Genomic DNA, 27,872 nt, shown 5'->3' on the forward strand with positions numbered 1-27,872 from the left:
GCATACCTAAATGTTTTTTAGGCGAAGGCTGTTGGAACATGTTTATTTATTCATTTATTCATATTTATCATATACTTTTTACATATTGGTATATCATACTGTATTCTTTTTGGTGGCGGGGGGATGTCACTTTTGTACCCATTTAATTACAAGAGCATTGTTCACAGTCCCATCAAACACGCTACAACAAAGAGTTCCTAAAATGCAGGTTGACTTTATAAAACTAACAATTCTTCTCTAACACTGAGATGGACTGGTAAGGAACAAGGATAGGGGATCTTGTCATCTAGAGGAGAGGGATGGACGGGGGTAAAATAGAAGATCAGTGACAGGGAGGAACTAGTGGAAGTGGAGGGAGAGAAGAATGGACGTTGGGAAGAAGGTGAGGGAGTGATGCACAGTAGATACACAATGGTCTCTAAACACTCATCATGCTGCACCAATATCTCTTATTTATCTTAACCAGTGGCATCAACACCATCATAATCATCATAATCGTTATCGACAACCACAACTATAGAGTTCAAATAGGGAAACAAAACCAGCATTCTTAATAAAGGCAAGAAATAAAGAAAAACAACCAAAAAAAAAAACAAAACAAAACAATGGTGAGGCCACTGAGGGGCTTTCAACTCTGTAGCAATGCTACATAATCACGATAACGGTTTAAACCCACACAGATATTCAACACACCTAGGTACGAACATAAAGGAGATGAATGGTTTTCTGTGTTCATGTGAGATCGCTCTCAGGCTCTTAGTGCTCTCTGGACTACAAAAACAGGAGCTGTAAACTCTGTCCAAATGAGTTTTCCTTCAACTGGCCAATGAACGAGCCTACAACCACTGAGTACAAGCATACAGCTGATTGCAGTCTACTGGGTGCCAAGCAACTCATTTATAAGGCAACGAAATAAAAACGTACTAAAAACACTGTAAAAAATCAAACTAAAAAAAGAAAAAAAGAAAATGAAAGGATTAATCTTTGGTGTTACCACACAGTGAGGAATAAATGTCAAAAATATGCTTACAGAGTAAATTTTGCTCCTATGCTCTGTTATTACCCAAAGGAACAGGTTCCAGGTGCCTAAATCTATACCCAAATTTCAACCAATGAATTGACGAAACTGATAAAGAAAAACAAAACTGAAAATCATCCACAGGTGTTGTGCAAAAAGTGAAAAAAAAACATTTTCATGGTTGCATACCCAGTTGAACCTCAAATCAGTCAGGGTCACTCTTCTGAGATTTTGTGCAATGATATCATGCATCGGGACACACAACATGACAGTACAAATAGGCATATACAAGAGACCTGGGTGACTTCTTCCAACCACAGGATTGGTCCTAATTTTTTCTGTTTCCAAGCAAAGTCCTTATACATGTAACAAGTCACGTTTAAGTGAGAATATTTCGTATATGTATACTTAACAATCTCATCACTGAGTGAGGTGATATCTGACGCTTGATAATATGAGACGTTAGGAGTTAGGAGTTGTGATCAAACTCTGCTCACTGAATCAGCACTAGTGTTACTCTTGGCTCGGCCTCTGGACACGTCCAGATTTAGCAGGTGCATTGAAATGCTGGGTTTAGTGTGACACAGAGCCAAGACAGTAACACTGGCAATTCTGGAATTGATCATGGGGGGTGGGACATGGGGTAAAGAGGAATAAGGGCTGGTTGAGATGTTTTCTAAGGGCCTGGTTTTATGTGGGTTGGTCTTTCTGTACAGTGGAGATGTGAAGGGAGGGCGGGGCTCTGCCGCTCCACTCCTTCAGCTGGCCGTCTTTAAAGAGGAGGTTGAGGGCAGGGAGGGGGACGCCAGACTCCGCCGGGGGCTGGCTAAGGGGCCCTGAAACCCCACTGTCGGGGTCTGCAGGCTGGCTGCAATCCTAGAGAGAGTGAGAAAAGAACAGCTTAGAGAGCATGTGCCTTACAACACGCGCAAAATCATCATATCCACCAAGGAGTGTGACCTAAGGAGGAATGGGGAGACATGCATTTGAGCTCAAGCTGTGTCTGACATCAGTTAAAATTCTCCTCTATTGCTGGTAGCACCTGCAGCTGAAGCCAGTGCTAATGAGAAACCACCAGACTTACAGAAACATAACATAGCTAATTTATTACACTTCCAGGTAAGGATAAAATCCATGTTCCCATGTTCCAATGTATGTACATGAGTGGGAATATGGGCAGGAACATGGGTGAAGGGGTGGGGAATCTACACCATAAGTAGTTAGGTAGCAGTTAGTGAGAAGTTTTAAGTTGAGATTTGAAAGAATATTTTGAGGAAGTGAGTTCCATAATTTAGGAGCGATTTTACTAAAGGATCTGCCACCGATGGAGGATAATTTGAATTGCGGGGTTGTGAGAAGACCAGAATCGAGAGCTTAGGGTATGAGCGGGGATATATGGGTAAAGTAATTCTTTAGAACAGAGGGGTGAGACCATGAAGTACTTTACATGAAATCAGGACTACTCTATATTAGATGTGAAAGAAAATGCACAACCAATGAAGCCTACTGAGGATGGGAGTGATGTGTTCAGATTTCTTGGTATGTGTGAATACCCTAGCAGGTGCATTTTGGACAAAGACATTAACTAAGGCTTTAGCATCAGACATGCTAAGTGACGGACAAACATATTCCACAGGTCGAAAAATCTGATCCAATTTGAGCAGTTAAAGAAGGCCTCACCATAACTCATAATATCAATCTCAATTTTAAAACTTGACAGATACATATGACAGAACTATAACTAATTAACATGACCTCAGTCTTATCAGAGTTAAAGTTGGCATTCAACTATAGTTTTATGTCACACATACAGCCAAAGGTGAAGGGATTACATAACAGTGAAAACTGTTATGAGGCCATGAGAATTATCTGACCATGGAACTAATAAAGAGGTCCAAAAACCAAACCCTGTGGGACAACCTGAGAAATGGGAAAAGAGGAGGATTTGTGGTTCTGTATAGAGATGAACTGCAGTCTGTTACAAAAATAAAAAATGAACCAGGATAAAGATGCACCAATGATACCAATATGATATGATGAAATGATACAGTGGTTTCTATCATCTTTCGATAAAACAGCTATAAGTGGCTAAAAATTGGTTTACATTAATAAGTATTTTTATTTTCAGTTTGTTAGAGTATTCAGTATTATGTCCTTGTATCTAGATAGAAAACATTCTATAGTGTAACAGAGCACAAAGCTACAAAGCTTATTAAACCTTACCTGGAAAGACTGGACAAAGCTCAGAACCTTCAAGGCCAGTTTTCGGCTGGAATGTAGTAGTTCTTGAAGACTGGAAGCAGAAGCAGAACATATTTCCCATTCAATCATCATTTTTCTTAATACATTCTGTAAAATGTTGTAAATTACAATACATTCGGGGCTTCGGTTTTAGAGGTTACCTGTCCTTGCTGCAGAGTTTGTGTGAGACAATCCTCTGGCATACTTTGCGGTTGAGCTCAGAGCTGAAGAGGGGCATTCCAAAGCACAGCTCCAGAGGTACCCACTCATCTTCAACAGAAGACACTACAAAGATACACAAACAATGAAATGAGATGTATATAGACTGCCATTACCCATACAGTAAAGAATGACTTTTGACTTTTGCTGGCCAATAACGCGATCTTCCTGTCTCTCCAGGCATACGTACCCCCTTCTGTTCCATGCCTCTTAGTGCCATCCCCATTGTTCTCCTCAGCAACTAACTCAAAAGACTCGTTGCTTCCATTGGCATCAAACCCTGCACCAAGCTCTGAGTCTCCTGAAAAAGAGAACACATAATGCTCTCAGTAACAATCACAGCTGCATGCAAGCCGGAGCCAGATAAGCGATGTAATCAAACTCAGAGAGGGTAATTAAAGACTAACTGAATTAGAGACCAAAAAAACATTGCCCTATTAAAAGGCAGCAGCAAACGTTTGAGACTGTTTTTCTTCTTCTAATGTAATTGGGACAATTGTCGATAAGTTCGAAAGTACTGGCTAATGATTGTTTTAAAGGTCTTTTCTTAATCAGCCTGGCAATAGATTGGGGGAATGGACAGTTAAGGATGGGTGGTGGCTCTCACCTCCTGCATCAGCATCACTGGCCCTGCGGCGGTGCCTGTTGTTGCAGTTCAGCATAGTGATATAGCCACACTGGTGCTCCAAGTCCACTTTGTCCCGCAGGACCTTCAGGGCCTTGTGCACACACATGTTAGAATAGGAGAACTCTAGAGGACAAAGATATCAGACAGGAATCGGTTTAGAACAAAGTCTGTTTGACAAGTCACTATGACAAAGTCCTGAAAGTGATGTACCTCCTTTGAGGTCCTCCTCATCGAAAGGAAAGGGGATATGAACCATCTCCCCATGGCCATGCATGCCATGACCCTGCAGAAACACAGATAGATGGTGCTCTGTGAAAAAAGAAGCCCCTCTGCAGAGACTCACCCTTTGGGAAGTATTGTTGTTGGCATATGAACTCATATTAAAATCTTGTTTTTTTTTTTTGTTTGAAAATACCACCCTTTGCATTTTAAGGACATTACTTAATAAATGGGCCAATAGAAATAGGCCAAAATTACTTGGAATAAAATAACAAGATCCCCATTCTTTTTAGGAAATCATTTTCTGGGACTTTTTCAATGGTCAAACCCTACGACACCTCCCCTTCTCCCTGATCATTTATTGTATTTTGTTTTTTATTTCTCTGCTTACAATGAATGACAATGTCAGTGACTAACAAAAAAAAGCCTTTTCAAAGATTTCAAGCCAACCAATATGAATTCTGCATACAGTCGTATGCAAAGGTTTGAACAACCCCAGTCAAATTACATGTTCTGTTGATTTTCTGTTGATAGCAATTGTGCACTAAAACGTGCAGAAATGTGTTCACTTCAAAATCAAACAAATGTTATTTGGGGTGCCCAAACTGTTGCACACAACTATAATCAAATACTTTAAAGTAGTGCCTATATCATCCATCACCAACACTTGTACAAATAGTGCTTTACAGCTCGAACTGTAACATTTCTCATTGAGTTCAGAATAAATGGCATGCAGCAAAGCCCAACAAAGCTGACTGACGAAGATAAAGTTGCTGTATGTTCTAGAGCCTGATGAATCTACCACGTGAATACTAATGACCCGCAGATTTCCAGGTATTTTCCGTGACTGAAAAACTAGATTTGTAGCCCAGAGAAAAGTTACGTTTTAAGTAAAGTTTTTCCTTCTCATATGAAGTTCCATTTCCTCGCTTTCCATTGCAAGGTTTTGTTAGGACAGCAACAGCATGTTTGTATGCATATATATATATACATATATGTGTGTGTGTGTGTGTGTGTCTTTGTCACTGATATTTCTTTACCTGAATGAGCACCGCAGAGTGAGTCAAGGCATCGTTCAGCATAGTGAGCACGTTTGATGTGGGCACCACACCAGGGTCATGCCCCCAAGAGGTGATGAGGAGCCTGTCATAGGCCTAATAAACATAGACCCAATTCAATTCATGACCAAACAGCTTGCAAACAAGAAACAGAGCAAATTTATAGTATGTGCAGACTTATGCGACTGAAGACCTGGAAGATTTCTGGTAGCTTCCGCAGCCTGGAGCCCTTGGACAGCAGCAGAGAAGGAGGGCCATGACCAGTCACATGGTACAGGTACAGTTTAAACCAAATCGAGCTGACCTCTGGAATGGCTGGACCAATGTGCTAGAGGAAACAAAAACTGTCATCTCCATTTCTTCCATCTTCAACAATCAGAATAGCGATTTGCCACAAAGCAAAAATATGACATAGGAAAATTCCACCAATTTTTCAAAATATCTACACAATTACACCACTGATATGTAAATGAAGTTATTTAGAGGGTTTTGATGATTGAAATTGAGTACTGTACAGAAACTTGACTTTTTTTTCTTTACAATGGTGATGATACAAGCCAGGGGTCATAATGTGCACAGCTCATATATAGCCAGATGTGTGTCTCCTGAATATTAAAATGTAATGCTAATATTGATAAAATTAAGATAAATAAAAAAACAATCAAAAGTTTGTTTGGGGGCCATTTTGCCTTATAACACCCTTCATGTGCATGAGTAACTTTCATTAAACAATGTCTCAGGCATCAAGCAGTGTACTCATAACCATTTCGTGTAATGGTCTTAGTGAAGCAGCTTTTAGAGGCATTAAATGCTTCAGACGTCTGGGTTCCACCACTATCACTTTAAACAAATCCAACTTGGTAAGTTTCTCTAGAATGGCACAGTTAATATCAAACCATTCTGATATGACGATTTAAGTATACCAAATTTTTGAAAGATCGATGAAATGCATGGCATTAACAGACCATTGTCAAGAAATATTTTACACCAAACAAATTTATGCAAGACACCATAGCCAGGTCTTCAAAATCTTTTCATATTCTTAATTAAAGAATTATAGCAGTGAATTGGCACAAATACATAAACATACACACACACTAGTGTGACTCTCAGCATGTGTCAGTCTTTCTGCCTGTGGCTCTCAATATAGCCCTCAGGGGAGGCGGGGGCTACCTGAGGTGTACAGCTGCTGATTGGCCGGATCTCGTTGCTTAGCGGTGCCATGGAAACCAGCAGTTTGTAGTTCTTGTTGAGCACACGGCTGCAGGTGGCAGGATCCAATCCCAGCAGACTCTCACAGCGGAGCAGGTCCAGAGGCAAGCCTGGAGGGAAACATACACACACACTTGTTAGAGCCATTCAGTTTGTTCATACATGAGAAAATGAAATCAAATGTGTTGCAATATGTACTACACTAACTTATGACAGAAACACTGGCGTTACTTTTTGAAATCGTACCGCTACTTACTATTAGAAATGGGTTATTACTTTAAAACAGTGGGGAACTCTTAGGGTCTTTTAGGCCTTCAGTATAAGCCCAAATATTTCTGTTAAATCAAAAAAATATATGTTTGTAATTTTTGTTTTCTGTTGGAAATGTGGTTGGAAACTTCATGGTCAAATTTGTGAAATGGCCCATTGTGCCGTTTTTTTCCTCCATGTCTAGGTAGATAAAGCCAAGCTGGCTATCCCATTGGTTAGCCTTCAGAAGCTTAATTGAAGGCCTAACACAACACACTATCCACTAACATAATTTGGAACTGCAAACATTTTGATTTACAGTGGGTGGGGCCAGTTTTGTGAAAAAAAAAAAACGTCACTGAAGGTCTTCTGTAAGTCCTTGATACGTCACTGAGTGTATACGAGTGAAAGCCTGACCCATGCATTTGAGTCAGATGTTAGAAACGGAAAACAGCAGCAGCTCTAAGTCAGGAGTCTTTACTGGGAGAGTCCATGTAAAACTGCTACAAGGTAAAATACATGTTCAAATGTCTGTTACAAGCTTTATGGAATGTCTTTTACAAGCTGTAAATGTCTGTATAAAATGTAGCATAACCAGAAATGTTTAGTCAAATTGCCATTAGCTTAGCACTAACATAGTACTAGAAAAGTTTTTGACTGAGTTTTGACACTGATGTCCTGAACTGAGGGTCTAGCTGTAATAGTCACAAGTTACAGCTGCTAAAATATCATTACAATGAATCATCATTATGATATCAAATTAACAAATACAAACTTAAAAAGCCAGCCACTGATTGATTACCTATATTTGGTATGTCAGGGCCCTGGTCGGGGGTGAGCTCTTTGTTGTAGCGAAGAAAGAGAATTGTGTTCCTGAGCGTCAGTGCATGATCAAAATACCTCTGAGCTTCTCCTTCAGCAGTGCTCTCCACCTACACAAACCAAAACATTCTTCTCAGACTTAACATACAAAACATCTTCTCCGTTTGTATGGATGAGGGAAAAAGAAAGGATTTAGCGCTACATGTTGACTCTGAATGTGTGTATGTGATGAGAATGGTAAGCTAGAAAGAAATAGGTGACTGTGTATGTGTGTATCTTGCATAATCAGTCAGCGGGCTTCCCTGGCGGTGGCCCCTATCCCCAAGTGAAAGCACAGAGGATGAGATTGTTTTTCTCCTCTGTGAGCCTCAGTTCCCATGGTGTCCGGTAATGAGGGCTTTACCTTCTCCAGCTCCATCAAAAAACTGTCCAGGGTCTCATCAGACAGCTTCCCCACCTCAAACATGGTTACTGCATGGCTCTTTAGATTCTGCCACACACAAACAAATCGAATACATGTGTCCACAGTCTCATAGCTTATCAAAAAACAGGCCTTCGAAAGACCAGTGAAAAAGAAAGACAATAAAACTCAGGATTTCAATATACAGGAGCATCCTAATTATTCCACAGAATGCACTATGTAATATTACATAACTCATCTAAGAAGTTTTTGCAATAGTTTTAAACTAAACAAACTTAAACAGCTTAAACAGTTTTTAAACAGAACTGTGAAGGCATATGCTACTCACAGGGGAAAGGTTGCCCATCATGAGGAAGGCAGTGAGGGTGGAATCAAACAGAAAAGCGATCCTCTTGGTGGGGCCTGTCGGAATACTTAGACTACTGACACTGGCTGTGTCTGTGACAAAAGAAGAAAAAAACAAACAAACAAACAAAACAATGTGAACAGGCTTTGTACCTGATGTCAATACATTGATAATTAACAGTGACTATTCAATCAAAACAAGCCTAACTAAACTTTGTTCCCTAATGTTTGTAGGTGACCTCTGTGGATATACAGTGCCTTCAATTTCCTTATCAACATTGTTCTGGATTACAAATGCTACATTGCATGTTCGAAAGTATTCAGGCACTCCTTCTAATAAGTAAATTCAGCTACTTTACAGTGAATATTGTTGAAACAGGTGTGTAACTGCGCAAAAAGTTTGTATAATCTCACCATAAAAGCATTGGTCGATAGAATGGGGCACTCCCAGGGCAGCTGCACATGAGCCTAAGGTCACCATGCCCAGTGCCAAGAGGCGTATAAAGGCCCCTAGCACTGGGCTGTTGAGCTCCATCCAACACTTTTGGGGTGAGCTGGAGTGGTGTTTGTAATCCAGAACCAATAATTCAACATCAGTATCTGACCTCACTAATGCTCTCGTGGCTGAATACAATCAAATCCTGTTCCCTTTATCCAGCATAAAGCCTTCCCAGAAAATAGAGGCTATTACTGCAGGAAATGTGGACAATTAATACCCCTCAGAGGAAATGTTGGATGAGCAGGTGTCTCCCAACTTTGAATAATGTTTTTACATTTCAACCCCTGTCTCTAGGGAGCGCTCTCTCACCTTGGTCCTCCAAACTGGTGGTGTCAGTGTCAGTAGCAGAGGAACCTGCCTCCATTACTGGACTGCCCCCTTCCCAGGACAGCAGCATCTTCTGAGGGTCCATAGTGCCCCTGACAGCACAAGCACACCCACACATATGCACAAATAAACCACCAAACTTGAAGGTGTGCTAAGCTCTAGTTTTAAAGGTTTCTTAAATGTTAGTTGCAGAAAAATTCTAAAGGACAATTACAGTTCTAAACAAAATCGTGATCTGGCCTGATTGACGTACTTTAGCCTGTTGACTGAAGGAGCGCTTTTCCATGAGGGGTGCAGCTGGTCCGGGCTGATCACCTGACCTTTCTTTATGGCGAATCCAAGCCGGCAATACATGGACACTGCATTCTGCAGTCAGAACACACACTGCTCAGACTAATGCTCATTCAGTCTTACAATAAAACAAAACCTTAGGAAAAAGCAGTCATGGTCACTTTCAAATAGTGATACAAATGACTGACTGATTAACAGCCAAATAAATAACTGTTAAACCAATGCTCTCAGTTAAATAAATCATTTCAGTTTTCAACAAACAATAGTTCCTATTTGAATAGGTGGGTTTATTATTCGTAGAGGAACATTTTTGAATTGTACGCATGAGGGCGCAATAGGTAACTAGTTCTGCTAGTCATACTAAATAACGAAGCATAAAAATAGTGGTGTTCAGGACCACTTTTCGAGGACAACAGCATAACTGTGATGTACAATATGGAAAGCGATGAGACAACTATTTCATCCATGTTCTCCAAAAGAAAGTGTGATATACGGTGGTGAGAGGAAAACACACATGGGTGTGCAAAATTACACTGAAGGACGTGGTGGATGGCAATGGCTTTCAAGAGCTACTGAGGACCACTTTTTGAGAACAGCAGCGTAACCATAATGTACAGTATGGAAAGCGATAAGACAGACAACTATTTTGTCCATATTACAGGCTAGGAATGAGAGGTAAATATAACTTTACAATTCAGAATATAGAATTTTCAGTAGCCTATCAAAATATATTCCAGTCATTTTATCAGCGTTTTAGCTTTTCGTAATATATTAATGAACATAGTTGACAGTCCCTATGTTTAAACAAAACCAGGTTTTTATGGAGGGTCTGTTTAATACAGTTTTTGGACATTTACTGTATTAACACGCTGACTGCCCCAACTATCACTACTATGTTCCATGGTCCATTAAAAGGAACATTTTTTTAAAATATCTTGTGAATTAATACAGAATTCAGTTGGTAAAAGCACTCATAAGTGTACACATCAAGTATTCTACACTGACTTTGACCTTGACTTAACCAGACAGCTTTTAGATCTGAAACTTTCTGTTTTCATGGATAATTTAATGAGGGATTATTCTAATGTTAGGTTTGTCTGTTATCAGTGAAGAGAATTTGGCAAAATTCCATCCTTGATCAATTTAATCTTTGCGTCATCTCAACATCATACAATGTGACATTTCATAACATGTGACATTTCATCATGACAAAACATTAAATTCAAGCCACCTGAGTAAAACGGTATCACTGCTCAGCAGCACAACCTGGCAAAAAAGTAACAATTTTAGAACTTCTCTCAAAGTCTTGTTCAGTACATAGCAGCAGTCAGAAGCTCACAGCCCTGAAATGATGCTAGGAGAGGAGGAATGAAAACGAAAATTGGAGAACATTCACACATGGAGATAAAATTGTGTTGGCTCCTCCGACAGATAGAATGGTGCTGGGGAAAAGTAGGTCAGGCTAGATGGGATTCAGGCACCAATTCAGTTCAAGACCGTTTTCTCTGTCTGTGTCCATGCCACGGGGAGTGGTGGATATGACCTGACAAAGCCTGTGGTTCAATTTATACACAATTTACATATAGCTCATAAATGCAGGCTGCATATATTGCAAACATTCTGCCAATTTGGGTTGTTTTTAAAGTAGGCTCTGCATTACGTCTGAGACGGGATGTGGTGTTTTTGGCACACTGAGTCACACACAAACCCACAGTGGTATTTATTCAGTCATATCCAGTGCCATCAATTGAACTGAATAAATGGATTCAAACTAATGGGATTAGATGACTGGGGGGGGGATGAGTATGCTATATTCTACCCGTCTTAGGAAAATATCAAGATGTAATGAAAATGAACATTGACAGCCTCGAGTGAAAATAAATTCATTGGTAAAGATCAGGTCCTTTGAGCCTCTTTGAATTTGGTTTTTAATTAAAATGAATTGTGTGATCATGATGTACCAAAACAAACTTGTTTTCCACTGTGTCTGATGAAACAGCTACAAAGAAAACGTGTTTCTCATCCTATTTAGAATGAATATAGTGAAGCTGTCCTCATTCTGCACAGCCCATACCACAGTCTCAAAGACTGCCTTATTTTGCAACCATTATAAAGCATTGGGTTTGGATAATTGACGCTTCATTCTGTCAGCAGCAATAAAAGGGGAGAAGGTGCAGCATTTGCCTTTCTCAGTCAGTAAGAATGGCATCATTTTATATCCAACATGCCATGAAAATAGCATTAAAATACATACCTTCACCAGGCCCAAGTCAATCTCCAGTACATTAGCCAGCTGACAACAGAAATAGCAAAGAGTGAGACAAAAGGGAATTATCTGAATAGTGGAAGGAAATTGAGAAACCGAGACCATCAGTGAAAACTATAGCATGTATTTGAAAAATGTGATTAATGAATGCATTGTGGCATCTTAAACTTTAAACACCTACCTCGGACACTGTAGTCTGCTCATCGATGGACACAAAGATTTTGTACAAGAGTGTCTCGAAATAATCGCCCTGCACCCTGTTCATGACAAACCCCTCCAAAGGTGGCACTGTGAATGGATCAGAGGAAAAGGTCATATCTGACCTATCTCCTGGGCAGCTCAATGCTACTGCAGCTCAAATGTTTTTTCTGCCATAGCTCCAAATGGATTTGTGATTATCCCATTTTCTCCTATGGATAAACGGTGCCCACGGATGCTATTACACACAACCTGTGGCTAAGAGCAACACTACACACTAGCAGCTAAAACCAGAGTCAGAGCTAAAACCTTTTAAAAGGGCAACACTTTGTAAACAGTGCACAGTCTAATACAGCACATTAGCGGAAAGGTGTAAAAATAAAGTCACTTACTTTGGCTCATTACTACATACCTGATATACAGCTGTCATCAGATATGGGCACATCGAGATATATATAGCCCCTGTTGTACAGACCTTTACAGTAAAGGGAAAAAAAAACAAAAGTGAAATTTGCTGTTCTGAATGTCCTTCAGTTAACAAAGTATTATTAAAGGAATGAGGGTAACGCTTTACTGTGGGACAGTGTTCATAAGGCTTCAAGACATCCAGACCCAGGTAAACAATTACAACTACAATTACAAACAATTATTCCATAAAGGTTGCACCTTCCATAAGGTTGCACCTTATATGTTAACCCTCCTAATTTCAGAGAATAAATAGTAATTGTGCAGTAAAATGTATTTTCTTTTTAAATCCTTAGGTCATAAAAGACTGGCATGGTGCCAAGATCTCCAGGGAGAATTACAGAACATGAGTTGATTGCTATTTGCACTCAGGAATAAACCTTGTCAATTGGTGCATGATCCAAACTACAAATAAACTAAAACATAATGTATATAAGGGGCCCTGTTGCGTTGTATCTGGAAAGTTTTTAGACTGAAGTAATAGGCACACTTTCCAAAATTATTGGTACGGTATTTCCAGTATGCCCTAAGCTTTGTATTTTGGATCTTATCTCAGAAATACTGTCATTAAAAAAACATGAATTCAAACTTGTAAATCTCTGTACACTACAGGCAAAACGTTTTTGATTGCCATGCACTGGAAGAATGTAGTCCACCCAGTTCTAAGCTTTTCCTTTATTGGATATGAATATAGAGATAGCTACAATGTACGGAATGGTTATGTACTGAGAGCTTATATATTTCTTGTATTCTTTGTTTTAAAATGCATAATTTCAATTAAAGATATGTTTTTTTTTTTAAAAATCCTATTTTCACTTAATCAACTCCACGTGTCTTTTGTCCAGGGGTGCCAAAATTTAGCATACCACGATAGCTTAACAAGTCAGGCTTGTTTAACAAATGTGCAAATTTCAGTGGCCTTTAAGTAAAGTGGCATTTTACCTTTAATAAGATTTATGCCATGCCACATCATTGGGATTATGTCATTGTGACATGCCCTGTGATTTACAACGCTTCAGTCGACGCTTGGCATTGTGCTTAGTGATCTTAGACTTGCGTGCAGCTGGTTAAATACCATATACTTTGCACACAGAAATATTAGATTCAAAGCTTTTACTCACTAACCAACTTCGCAGTGCTGATGCTAAGATGATTCAACACTTTTCTGCTGTTTATTCAGAGTATGAGCTAAAACGGATTGTGGATAGCAAACATGAATTTAAGCCCAAGGCTTCCCTCTTTACGCATGATACCTACAGCAGTTCTATTAGCCTGTTCTATTAGCCTTCATCACTATTCAGCCTGTATGAATGCTCTAATGGCACCTGTCTACAGCACATGGCAATGAGATGTCTCATTATTTCTAACTGTTTTTCATTTAAGCAGATTCCTGTCAGAGCAAGCTCCACGGCCTGCTGAGCGGATATGGCACTCACTGAGAACCACATTGTACTCCATCGATCCAGCCAGCTGGGGTCCAGAATCTATCATCTTATCAATGGCCCTCTTCTCTGCTGGGGAACAAATCTGCAATCATCCAGCACAATGACACTCAGACACACTGCAACACAAACATTGATCCAACTGCAAACTCTCAAATAAGCAACTGCAAGCTGTTTTGTTTTATGCTGATAGTTTTACACCCAAGAAAGCAGATGCCTGCAAAACTGATCAGTTTCTGTTTTTAAATGAACAGCACTGCTTTAACACTTGCAATTGTTTGTCATGTTTAAATTTTTTGATATTTTTTTTTTTAACAAATTAACAGACTCTTACAGATTCTTACAAATTACATATGTGCATTTATATTCCACACTTATATACATTATATGGCCAAAATACTATATGGACACCACTCCAGCTGATGCTTGGCATTGCGCATGTTGATCTTAGACTTGTGTGCAGCTGCTCAGCCATAGAAACCCATTTCATAACGTTCCCATCACGCAGAGTTCTTGTGCTGATGTTGCTTTCAGAGGCGGTTTGGAACTCTAGTGATTGATGCGACAGAGGAGAGGTAATTTAAAGTGCTATGTGCTTCAGCACTCAGCAGACCCGCTCTGTGAGTTTGCGTGGTCTACCACTTCATGGCTGAGCTGTTGTTGCTCCTAGATGCTTCCATTTCACAATAATAGCACATATAGTTGACCAGGGCAGATCTAACAGATCAGAGGTTTTATGAACTGATTTGTGGCAAAGGTGGCATCCTTTGACAGTTTCCCATTCTACTGTCAAAGTTTGTCTAGGAAGACTGCATGGATATGTGCTTGATTTTATATATCTGTTAGCAACTGCTACAGCTAGAACACCTGAACTCAATCATTAAGAGGGATGCCACATACTTTTGGCCATACAGTGTATGTGCATATTCGATGAATTTGGTTTTATATTATTAAAATACTGTGTAACAATATTTTTTTTCACATTGCTATCTATGATGGAAAATTATTTAAGCTTTAAGACACATAAGGACTTCATGAATCCTGAACAGAACAACGTGCATTAGTTGGTAACACTTTATTTGAAGGCTATCCACACAGAGGCTGAACACATAAGGACTGGGTAATGCATTTATATCATGTGTAAAATAATACTTAAGCATGTATGAATAGCTTATTTCAGGTAATCTCAAGATGATATAAGATGTTGTATTAAGTGACATTTTACTGACATAATGAGCCTTAAACTAAAGTGAACATTTACTCCATTCATAACACTCAAGGAGAAATACAGACAGGAAACTTCCACTTTTGCATAGAAAATAAATTCTACTTTTACACAGGTACAATGTTTTTGTATGGGAATATGTATATTCATATGTATGTGAAAACTTAAATAAAAATTCGCATTTAAGTTTGATGGCATCAAAATCTTCCACAGAACTGATTTTGATGCCATGTACTGTTCTTAACTAGGCTTCTGCCTTAAAATTTCCATTATTTGGGATAGATGCTTCATAACAGTTTAACAAATGGAACAAATGCCTATGACTTTATTTAAAGCCCCCCATGTCAACGTAGTGTAATTTATTTCATAAAACATCTTACGTCTTGTGATTACTGGCATAAGCTGCTCATAAATATTCAGTGGGTGTTTTATAAATGATACTTAAAATGTTTACGTATGCGTTATTATGTCCCTATGTAGGAAAGCTTCAAATAAAGAGTTACCCATTGGTTTTACCACCTAGCATTCTACCTGAGGTACCAACTGTGATAAGTTTCCATACCTTGACACTTCCAAATATGCATTATACAACATAAGGAGACTGCTTATTTACTGTGCCTTACCCTGATGTCATCCTCAGTGATGTAGCCAGTCTGTGCTACCCACCAGGGCTCCACTGAGATCTCAACTGGCTTGGCCGGCAGAAGATCCCTTGCTGTTTTTCTGCGGAAGAATTTCTGGGTTCGGAGACAGATGCTGCTTAGGCAACAGTGTGAGAATTTCATTATGTGTACAAGGCATGACTCTCTGAGGACTGCTTCACTTGATCTACACTGGGTCCCTTGAAAACAGCCAGATTTGAGGACCATCTGATGATCATCATGCTCAGAACCCTCAGAGAGCTTCCAGAGACTTCATTAACACAGATGCAAAAACATGAAAGAACCGCAACACAGATTGAAGACATCAAAGCGTTTTTTTCTTACTTTGGACGACCTGCACTGGTTCATCAGGTCAATGTACTGGTTCCTCCCAATGCCAAGAAGCCTCAGACCTGAGAGGGAAACAGAATATTCATAAACATGTGTGAACAGCATGCATAGTCAGGCATAAAATGTACAACCAATAAAGAACAAATGTTACTAATTGAGCATCATATCATCACCATGACTCCACCCATAATCTTAGTCATGAAATTCACTGCGCTGTATCTACAGAGTCAGAGCTTTTCTCTGCATATCTGTAACAGTAGTTGTGCTTTCAGTGTTGAGTGCAAGCAAGCTGAAAAAGCTCAGAAACACAATGAGTCATCCTGATTTCCCACTCCTCAAGCCCCAGCAGTCAGCTTCTTTTTCCACACACACACACACACAGGAGCCTGTGATCACTGAAGAGGGACAGGACTAACAGCTATGTTCTTGGCTCAGTGCCAGGGCCGTGGAGCAAACTCTGCAGAGTAAGGCGAGCACCTACTTCAGACTGTGGGATGAGAAGAGGCTTTGGAAGGCCCACCAGCTGACCGTCCAAAAGGCCACACCTCCTAATCAGTGTTTGGGTACAATTCTATTCATGTTTACATATTTGGCAGACACTCTTATCCAGAGTGACTACAGAGGCAGACAAATGCAGCATTAGGAGTCTTGTCCAAGGACTCTTACTGGGACAGCGTGATGCGCTTGCCCAGGCGGGGAATTGAACCCCAGCCTGCTGCGTGGTGGTCAGTAAAAGTTATCTTACTACTCATTTTTTTCCTACTATGTTACTTCCTAAAACCTATTAAAAAACCAGGGAAAACTCAATAGTCCTTCTCAGTAACTTATCTAGAAAGAAACAGCCAGTCAGGGTAAACATCATTTAAAAGGTATGCCAGTATCCCCGCCTTTTAAGAAGACACAGCCTGTTATTCTGATTGAAGTTTTTAATATTTTCTCCACATAAAAAGTCTACCATCTGTTTGATTCTGTACCAAAAGTCTTTTTTTCTCTCTGAAACAAATATCATTTAGTTAAAGTTTATCAATGCTTAACTATTTAAAGCGTTCAATAACTTTTTGGGTCCACTGTATCACCCAGCACTACAACAAACATACATTTAAACCACCCTTTTAAATCATGGCTGACTATTCGTCATTAAAGTTTAACACCTTACACACATCATCTTACAGCACACTTTTTGATCTGCCTGGAGTAAATTAAACGCCATAAAGACATTCAGCCTATTCCAAAATGCAGGATTTTTATGAAAACCATTTTCACACATTTTTTGCAGTTATCCAAATGTTGCAGACTGCCTGGATGTATGAACATATATTATCCTTCAGGCAATATGCTTTGCTAAGAGGAGAGGCTTCGTTCTTCAAATGTCTTCAATAAGACAAATGGACAAATGAAATGGTTCAAATAAATGCAAAATGGAAGAGTTCTATATGATCATATGTACACAGAAGCATCAAGCCTCAACTCAACAGACAATAAAAACTTATCAGAGAGCTTCTCTGCACACTACTGTACTCTACTGTACTGTAGAAAGTCTCCAGCCACCCTTTTATACCATTTATAAGAAACACAAGTAAAACAATACAATTGATGTTTAATTGATACCATATATTATATTCATTTATACTGTATTTACTCTAGATTGTACAATACTTGAGGTTACTCTGATGCTGGATATCAAAGAGCCTACTAAACATGCTAAATATAGCAATCTATAACACATGATCTTAAAACAGCAATTTATAATGCATGAACTCAAGTATAAAGGAAGTGTGGTAATTTGTAAGATACAGCATTTAATGCATCCATCAAACCAAGCTATTTTAGTGACTGCTGCATTGTACTTTGTGCACATTGGAAAGCAGTACTACATGGCTTGTGGCCCTGTTAGCGTGCATGAGAGCTCACTGATAACATTTAATAACCTTCAGGGATACACTGAGAATGGGGTATGGTTAAAACTTACAGTCAGCAGCAGTGAAGTTGGGCAGGGAGTCATAACTCTTCTCACAGTTCATGATATCCTGGGAACATGGGGTAAAGAGAGAGCATTTAATGTTCCACAGACACTACATTCAGAACATGGAGCCAACATTTCTAATTCAGTCATGTTTCAGGTGAAAAGAGCAAACAGAAAAGTGATGGGCAATATCTCCCTCCACTGACCATGCAGTGCTATTTCTAAAAGTACAGCATTGTAATATAAATATTAGAGTCTGAAAGCAAACATTTATGTACATTCAATCTGAAGTGCTGTATTTAGAGGAAGCATTTAACCAGCCATCCAGCCACTATCATATGTTCTTCCATAAGACCAACAAACTTGTTTTTTTCTCTCTGATAAAGTTCTCAGTTCAAGAAAACATTGAGTCATCAACTGTACTAATTTCAAACACAGTTAGCTATATGCAATATTTGCATTATTACGCAACATTTATATGAAGAAAAAGAACCAACACGATTTATGCAGGTACAAAAATCATAACTTTAACTATGATCAGTCTGACCAGAAGAGCCTATAGGCAAAGTTATATTTAAGCTTTCAATTGTTAAAAGCAAATAAACAGTGAACAATTCCCACAAAAAATATTCTACCTTAAGTTAGTTTTTTAAGTGCTTTTCAGAGCAAAGGACTGTACATCAGGCATACAATTAAACACAAAGAGCTAATAAGTAAAAAATTGCTCATTTCAGCACATTCTAATGTATTTCCAACACAGTAAATGAAGGAACTCCTCTGGTATAATAATATGAGATAAAACTAATATTAATAATAACTAATGTGGTAATGTACTGAGTGACAGTGAGAATATAGCTAAAGGGCTGTTCACAGGAACAAAATTACAGATGCAGCAATGTGCATTAAGAAAAATCTCTCTATGTCTTTCTAAACAAAGACATGTCGAAAACTAGACTATATCAGAAAACGTAAATTCAAAGTACATGGGGGCTACTAGCCAGGGGGTCTTCTACAAGGGTAGCCAGTGGGGAGCAAAAATGCAGGGGAACGTGTCCATATTTTAATTTATTTATTATTTATTTATTACTTATTTTAACTTCATATCATACACTCATTTAAGCACATCTTAGTCAGTGTTTATTGTTTATTGCCAATATCACCAAAAACCACAAGAACTACTACTAATAATAATAATAACAACAATAATTATTTTTATTAGAAGCAGTAGTAGTAGTGAATTACATGTAACTTACATGTAACGGTAGATTTATATGGAACTCTTATTATGATAGCATTGGCATTGAAGTGTTAATTCTGACACACTGTATTTATTGCTATGTCATGAATGAATCCACAAAGGCAGATTTAACTACTGGTCTAAACTAGAATAACAGTACTAATAAAAGTGTGTTATGGCTAAACTACAACAATGCCTGCACAATTTACAGCATTCATGCTGGTTTTTGTGTGATGGGTTCTCTTGTGTGCAGTGCTCCAGTTTTGATGATATGCTGTGAGGTGTATATATACTAAATATGTGTACCTTTACATTTTGCAATGTACAATACTTTGAAAAGGCCTTAAGCTGGCATGACAACTGTTTACTCTTTATCTTAGCAGTAAGTCTGTTTTTGACTGTAAAAACACTATATAAGATTAGAATACATTTTAAATCATTCATTTAATTAAAGAGGACATAATGTGCATTTTTGTATCTGCAAGAATCTATTCTATGCATTGATACTGATGTTTTGTATCTTTTATTATGATATAAATGTTGTTTTTAAACAGAATGATCAACTGTAACACCAAGGGAGGTGGTGTAATCATACAATCACAATGTCATATGGCGTAACCACATATTAATTAAAATTATTCTGTTTTGAAGTTGTTGTTTACCACTACTGAAAACATAAATGAAGCAGTCTTTGTACTTGAACTGCCATATATACCTTTATCCCTGGACCCAAGTTCATATAATTTTATAATTTTTTTTTCAAATAAACAAACATTATTACAATTCCACAGTGTTATGATTTTCTGGAGTCACACCACCTGACTTGATACGATGAACCAGCCTAACCATGACTTTTTATTATTTCTGAAAGGGCTGTTGACCTTGGTACTGCACCTTGAAGGTCATCTTTAAGATGCAATACACTGCCTACTCTTTCTTAAAAGTATGTAAGAAAAAAAAGTCCTTTGTTTTGGTCATGCCATGTCACGTAAGAAAAACAGAATTTACTGACAAAAGAGTTGAACGCTTTAAAGACGTTGCAGTTTTTTTAAAGGGTTCAAACTATTTATTTTAGAATTTTATATGCCTACATTACCCTTTAGTAGTTTACTTAATTTCACTGCACCCTCTGACATATTTAGACTTTGGTAGTTGCTAAATGCCTTACATTATGATGAACTGATTTAATATAAAGAATGAATGATTAGATAAACTAGGTAATGGATGGTAACTGTAAACACAGGCCTCTTCGAGGACAGCTTTGGAAATGGTATAGCCAACACACTGACAAACAAAACATCAGAATACACTGTTTATTTTTATTCCCACAGTGTTTTTTTAACAAACATACTGCCCAGAGAGTTTTACATGTCATTTCCCCAGCTGACCTAAGATGTTTGCACATAATTCACATGTAATTCTGCCCTCATTTACACCATCTATCAGTATATTAGCTCAGAACTAGAGAAGAGTATAAAGACATGCATCCTCTATAATATATTACAATAAAAAGCAACAAGAGATCCTAAATCAGCATTCCTGCCAAAAAGCCTCTGGTGGTGTTCCTCCAGCAAGGACACGCTCTTTTAGATGACTCACATGGATCACATGTCTTGAGTTCAAAGTCTAGTACTGCAGCTGCACCAGTTAAAGCCACATACACTGGCTAATCTCCCGAAGCACAGCACGGTTGTTCTGTCACTGTTCTCTTCTGTACACTGCAAATGCATATAGACTTAAAGCTGAAATGCATGAGTCATAAGAAGCAAATCAAACAGACCACCAGAAAACACTTCACACTGAGTGCACTGCCTGCTGCATCTATACACTGAGAATTTTCTCCATTATAGCAGGAAAAATGAATAAACCAACAGCACTCAGAATGACAACTTGGTGGCCAGCCCAAGGCAACCTTATGCTGTGACAGATCTCAATTCACAGTGTTGCTGATGACTCGAGACAGTGGTGTCTGCATGTGGGAGGTAGCGTTATGCTTGTACTGCAGTATGAGACAATTCAGTGACAGATTAAATAAATATTAGCCCAGCATTTGAATCTTACTAGTGTTTGTCTGGGTTCTATTAAAGCGTTTTTGAATTTCAACCTTTTTTCATTTTAAATTCTGCATAATTAAATCGTTACTATGTAAACAGAGTTATTCAGAGTGCCTTGACCTGAAATGCACCATTCTAGAGAAACTTAAAGATTCAGAATTATTCACAGTGGTGGTGACAGGAACCAGATATACAGGCGTTTAATATGTATAAAAGCTATTATGTTATGTATACAATTTCATGCAAGAGACATTGTTTTATAACAGTTTTAAGATAAGGTTAAGGCCCTTAAGCTTATTTTTTAAAGTCCATTAATGGCAGAGAGCTACATGCAGGGTGCCGTAAGGCAAAATATTGCCCAAAGGAAAATTTTTTTTTGCATTTACCTTTTAACCATAATTAACATTACATATAAAAACTCAAAAGCGACATGTAAGTACACTGATTATTTTGGATTGCATACAAAATGGCTACAGTTGTGTTGTAGACAATCCAGCCACCACTGTAAAGAAATCTGAGTCAGTAAGTTTCTCTACACTGCACTATTTCACTTCAAACCACTCATTCAGACTTTGTTTACATCTGGATTTGGAATCCCTTTAACCCATCATACCACACCTTTACACAGTATAAGAACTGTGCTGCTGTGTACTGCTGATTGATGTTTCTGTATTTCTGCTATCCTTCATGTTTCTACAAATCTGATATTGTAAATGTCACAAAAAACTGCTTTTAACATCAAGTAGCACTATTTAAAGGTACATTATGTAGATTCTGGGGATTTGGACTATTCTGGTAGAAATGTGTAACTGCACTTAATGTACAGAAGAACATTTAGTAACATGGGTTGTGCTTCGGACCCCTTCCCCACAAGGATGGATCTGATGTGTGCGAGTGCATTGAAATAGTATTCAAAAAGAACTCACTTAAAACCTGGTTAAGGATGTGATTTCTGAGAATGTAAATGAATTATCTATTATTGTTATCATATCTTCATCAGTATAATGTTGATTTTGGATTTGGACATTGAGCTGGAACTTTTTGAGCCTATGTGTGTGACATTAACACATATTAATATAAGACATATGACGTGGTCCGTAAAGCTCCAACCTGACACTTCTGATTTTTAAATGACTCTATCAAGTTTTAATGGGTGACTTGGAGCTGCCATCGGACATGTTTTAGTGTGTTTTTTTTTCTCCTGATTAAGTAATGCCACTATTTCAATTTTAATAAAAAAATCTTACACAGTGAAAGTTTAAGAATTATGCAATATCCTCAAGGTTTACAGAACTGATGTTCTCATGCAAATGCAAGATGACAGCATTGTCAACAGATGGCCAGTTTCAGAAATAAACACACTACTTGATTAACAAACACACTAATGTAATGTGTATCTCTGTGAAGCGAACTCTGAGTTAAGCTGCAAAGGTTATAAATATATTAAAAATATAAAAAAAAAACAGTACACAAAGGAGTAAAAAGCATACTGTACCTCCATGATGCTGATGTAGTAGGAGAAGGGAGTGACTCTCAGTCCTTTAACCATGATGTCAGACAGATGGTACGGATACAGCATGAGGTGCTCTCGGCTGTACTTCAGCAGCTCCTCGTAATACTTCCTCTCATCCTTCTTAACGTGCCTAACTGTAAAGAAAAACAAACTGTTTCTTAAAAAATCAAGTAGAAGAAGTTCATAAGTTAAAACTCAGTAGTAAGAAAAAGTTTGTGATCCCTTTGGAATTAACTGGATTTCTTCATGAACGGCTCTAAATATTTGGTCTTATCTTCATCCGGGTCACAGTAATAAAGACAGTCTTAAGCCCTATTAGAGCCAAGGAAGCTACTGCTATTTACCTGGGGGGTATTGTAATTAAGGTAGTACAGACAAGATTTGTGATTTTAATCCATTATGAACCTGCAATATACCTAGTGTTTACAAGTCAAGCAGTGATAACTGTGGAGCAGGATCATCAGCGTTAATTAAAAATATTATGTAAATGAAAACTGTTAGTGATAAAAAACACAAATAAAAATGTCATGAAAACTAAATCTAAAGTATAAAGTCCACTATAGCAAGAATGAAAACTAAATAATAATATAGAGAAAAAATGAATCAATCGATGCATGAAGGATGGTTTAGAAGTGGATCCTTTTTATGTCAAATCTTAAATACTCAGGACATGCCAATGTTTTTGAGAGAAGCCTGAAACCCACCTGTGCTTACTCTACTGTTGTGCTAATTTAGCTTTGCCAAAATGGTGAAACTCATCTGAAGGAAACAAGACCAAGCTGAAATTCCTCTGAGTTTGCCCCATAATACTAAAATTAGGTCTGAAACTACAACCCTGTTTCCAAAAAGTTGGGACGCTGTGCAAAATGTAAATAAAAACAGAATGCAATGATGTGCAAATCATTTAAACCCTAGCGACCAGCGTCCATGATGGCATGGGGTTCATTAGTGCACATGACATGAGTGACTTGCACATCTGTGAAGGCACCATTAATGCTGAACGGCACACACAGATTTTGGAGCAACATCTGTTGCCAAACAGACGATGTCTTTTTTAGGGAAGGCCTAGCTTATTTCAGCAAGACAATGTCAAACCACATTCTGCATGTATTACAACAGCTTTACTCTGTAGTAAAAGAGTTAGGTTGCTAAACTGGCCTGCCTGCAGTCCAGACCCTTTACCCACTGAAAACAATTTGTCACATTGTAAAATACAAAATGTGACAAAGGAGACCTTGAACTGTTGAGCAGTTAAAATCCTACATCAAGCAAGAATGGAACAACATTTCACTATCAAAACTACAGCAGCCAGTCTCCTCAGCTCCAAAACACTTACAGAGTGCTGTTAAAAGAGGAGGTGATGTAACACAGTGGTAAACATGCCCCTGTCCCAACTTTTCTGGAACGTGTTGCTGTCATCTAATTCAAAATGGGCACATATATTTTCAAAAAACAAGAACATTTCTCAGTTTAAACATTTGATATTGTTCTGTTTTCAATTAAATATAGGATTCATATGATTTGAATATCATTGCATTTCATTTTTATTTACATTTTGCACTGAATCCCAACTTTTTTGGAAAACTTGGAAATTAAATTACAACAAAAAACAAAACGTAAAGTAATTAATTTCCTCTTAAACTGGCTGAAACTGTGAATGTCCTTTTGTAACTCACTGAACATGCAGCTCCTTCTGCAACAGAAGACCTGTTTTCACACATCTCAGACCTCATCTCACGTAAATCCAGATGTTTGTGAGTGTTACCTCATGTAATTTTACTGTTTAACACTGCCATTAGAGGTGGATAATATGTCAATATTACTCTATTTTATTATACAATTTTGTGATAAACAGTATGCTTTTCTGAGCATATTGTGGATATTGCTCATGTTTAAAGAACACTGACCAAAAAATTTCAAAATATTTGTTGTGTTGTGAAAATGTCTGTAGGTATCACAATATGATATTTTTACCATAACACCCACCCTTATTTGGCATGTACATCTGGGCTATGACCTTTCAGTCCAACTTATCTGGGTTGTTCGAAGAAATTAAGCTTACATAAACATTTTACTGGCCAGACAAATCACTGTCAAAATCACAAAACCTACTCTGGTAAAATTAACAGGTGTGTCAAACTGTGTTCCCTCTGGACCACAGTTCTGCAGAGATCAGAGTCTTTTCACGGTCTGAATTTAACTGTTGCTAACTAGCCGATCAGGTTTCATAAGGAAGAACATTAATAACAAATCCTCAAACTGGTAAGAAAGTGTCTGCACCAGATAAATGTGCTCAATGTCATGTGCTGTAAATGCATAACAAACACTTCACTCTTTCACCGTAATGCATTTATTTTAATACTTGGTACAGCTGCCATTTAAACCATTTCCTGTTGCCTTTTCCACCTGAAACTGCAGAGTAGTGCACATATGCATACTCTGTGTATTTATATTTACGTTATTCATAGCATTTTTATTTTAAATAAACATTTTCCGTATGTGAAAACTAGGCTAATAAATAATTTTGGTTCTGATCACAATAAAAGAGCCAAAGAAACCAAAATACATTTTAATCACTTCTGCTAATTATTTTGCTAATAATAACAACATTCAAACTATAAACTTTGCACGTCAAATCTTTTGTTCACTAAAATGTCATATGAGCTGTTTGTTAAATAAGACTGTCTTTATTACTATAACCACTATGATTACGTTTTAGGATACACTAATCCAGAAATCTACATAATACCAATGTACAGTGGGTTTGCAAACATTGTCTCGCAACTGTCCATGAACCTGAAACTGAAACAACTCTCAATTTCAATGGGTGTAAAACTTTGGATTACTTTAAATGCTCTTGTAGAAACTGACAGTGACAAAGATATCACAGTGCTATGATTAAGCTACGAAACTTACCTAAGTTATTGCGGAATCGCAGCTGGTTTCTGATACTGTACAGCAGGACGTGTTTGTCATACTCCCTCTGTGAGTTCCCAAGACTCTGTAGAGGAAAGAACCATAAGAGCCATAAGACCAAAAGCACACTCAGATCTCGGCATCCTGACAGCTCAGACAGCAATTTAAAAAGAGCAGGATTATGTACTGCATTAAAAAACTTAGAGGGGAATTCCATATAATAAAAATTCAATCTGATATAAACAAAGAATGTTTTGACATGACTCATATTTCTTTACAGTGATGGTGATAAGAACAAGAAGTAGCGATGTATACAACACAAATATAGCCCTTTATTTGCAATCCAAAACAAACAGTGAACCTGCATGAGTGCTGAGTTTTTAACGTAATGTTGATAATGGTGTTTTGTGATAAAGATCTGAAAATCTGAAAAAAAAATTGTTTTTGTTGAGTACTAAATTTCACAACACCCTACACTGATTTCTCCATTCTGCACACATTGTTAAAATGCACATTAGGCTATATCCTAGCTTTTAGAGTAGCTTTTAGAGGCACTAAATCTTTCAGAAGTCTGGTTCCTATCACTACCACTGTGTACAATTCTGACACGGCAAGTTTCTCTAGAATGCAGTGTTTCATACCAAACTACCCTGAATTACTTTGTTTACATCCTAACAAGTGAATAGTTCATCTTTAATCATAATTCTACCATCCAATACTGACCAGAGGAGGATGGGCCTCTTATTTGGTTCTTCTCAGTGTTTCTTCCTCATAGTTTTATTAGGTTATTAGGGAGTTTTTTTTTCTGTCACAGTCGCCCTCGTCTTGCTCATTAGGGGTCTGGACTCGGACAATGTCAGATGTAAGAAGCACTACGTAAATAAACTAAAAGACTGCACCTGCAGCAGCAGCAGAGGGCTCAGTGTTGGCAAACTTGGCAAACGACCCCATGCAGCTTTCCTACAATTACCCTGAATGGTTTTACAGTTAAGACTGAACCATCGACACGGACATGCTGCATGATGTTTTCACGGAACCCACTCTACTGTACAGGAATCTGATGTCCAGATCACTGGAAGTGAGCAGGAGGATAACGAGGATAACGAGGATGATGCGGATGATGAGGATGATGATGCGGTTAGCTGAGTGCAAGTGGACCACGAAGCTGAAATCAGCTTCTTATTCGAATTTTCTCGTTCCACCTTAAATGGTGCAGTAATCACGTTACATGAGAAAATTCGAATACATGTAACTGTAAGTGCTGCACCATTTAAGGTGGAACGGGGAAATTCGAACAAGAAGCTGGCGAATAGGAAGCTAGCAATACTACTGAATACATGACAAGTGACCAGAGAAGGAAATGTGCCCGAAATCCACAGCGTGCTTGTTTTATGAGCTGTTGTGCGCCGTAATTTTACCTGTTTGACATTTGCGGGCAGCTTGTTCCACGGATAATTCTGTCTGATGTGAAATTCCACGTCCGTGTTCATTGCTGGACTCGGTTATGTAAAAGACACCGCTGCGGGCTCTCGGGTAAGTCCAACACGACTACACCCCCCCGACACTCACTACAGCCGCCGGTCCACCTCAAAGATTATTTTTAAACAATATCTTTTTATTAATATTATTTGACCGTTAATGCAGCTAAATATCTACTTCCTTGTTGTATTTCCAAGCAACCCCTCGTCACGCTCCTGGCTACGTTCGTCACTTCCGCCCTGCGAGTGACGTGTGAGGTGGTTGTAATGAATGAGAGAGAAATTAGGATTAAATTGTTCCAAAATGATTCTGTTACACTGCCTCATGTTGTTTCGTACTGGAGCCTTTTTTTAGAAGACATTTAATGGAAGAAGATCTGGCTAATACCTCACCGATACATAATTACTAATAAAGTTAAAGAAGTGTCATATAAACTTATACATAAAATCTACTCAGCTAAAAGTTGGCATAATTATTAATTATAATTAAATAATTATAAAATACGACTATACATATCATTGACACAGCTTGTTTATTCTGTAGCAACTACACAGGCAGTTATTCACTTACTTT

At 38.2% G+C, this 27,872-nt stretch overlaps 1 protein-coding gene across 1 annotated transcript; it reads right to left on the reverse strand.

Annotated features, from left to right (window-relative positions):
- On the reverse strand, positions 1-27,529 carry fam91a1 (family with sequence similarity 91 member A1). The gene is made up of 24 exons (XM_036566272.1): positions 27,239-27,529; positions 25,821-25,905; positions 22,887-23,038; positions 18,107-18,164; positions 16,132-16,199; positions 15,769-15,882; positions 13,915-14,005; positions 12,426-12,488; positions 11,997-12,103; positions 11,804-11,842; positions 9,512-9,624; positions 9,241-9,350; positions 8,416-8,525; positions 8,070-8,156; positions 7,647-7,776; positions 6,557-6,705; positions 5,577-5,711; positions 5,366-5,479; positions 4,317-4,389; positions 4,086-4,229; positions 3,669-3,779; positions 3,421-3,544; positions 3,242-3,311; positions 1-1,894 (listed from the first exon to the last, which is right to left on the reverse strand). The coding sequence occupies exons 1-24, from the start codon at positions 27,308-27,310 to the stop codon at positions 1,709-1,711; spliced, it is 2,505 nt and encodes an 834-aa protein (XP_036422165.1). The 5' UTR covers positions 27,311-27,529; the 3' UTR covers positions 1-1,708.
- Between the last annotated feature and the right edge of the window lie 343 nt (positions 27,530-27,872).

Source organism: Colossoma macropomum, unplaced genomic scaffold (genome assembly GCF_904425465.1).
Source record: "Colossoma macropomum unplaced genomic scaffold, Colossoma_macropomum, whole genome shotgun sequence".
Classification (NCBI taxonomy): Eukaryota; Metazoa; Chordata; class Actinopteri; order Characiformes; family Serrasalmidae; genus Colossoma; species Colossoma macropomum.

Coding starts and splice junctions, on each gene's coding strand:
- fam91a1 (XM_036566272.1), bottom strand. CDS start 27,310: ATGAACACGGACGTGGAATTTCACATCAGACAGAATTATCCGTGGAAC. Junction 8,526..9,240: donor CACCAGTTTGGAGGACCAAG/GTGAGAGAGCGC, acceptor CTTTTGTCACAG/ACACAGCCAGTGTCAGTAGT. Junction 1,895..3,241: donor GCTTTGTCCAGTCTTTCCAG/GTAAGGTTTAAT, acceptor CACTCTCTCTAG/GATTGCAGCCAGCCTGCAGA.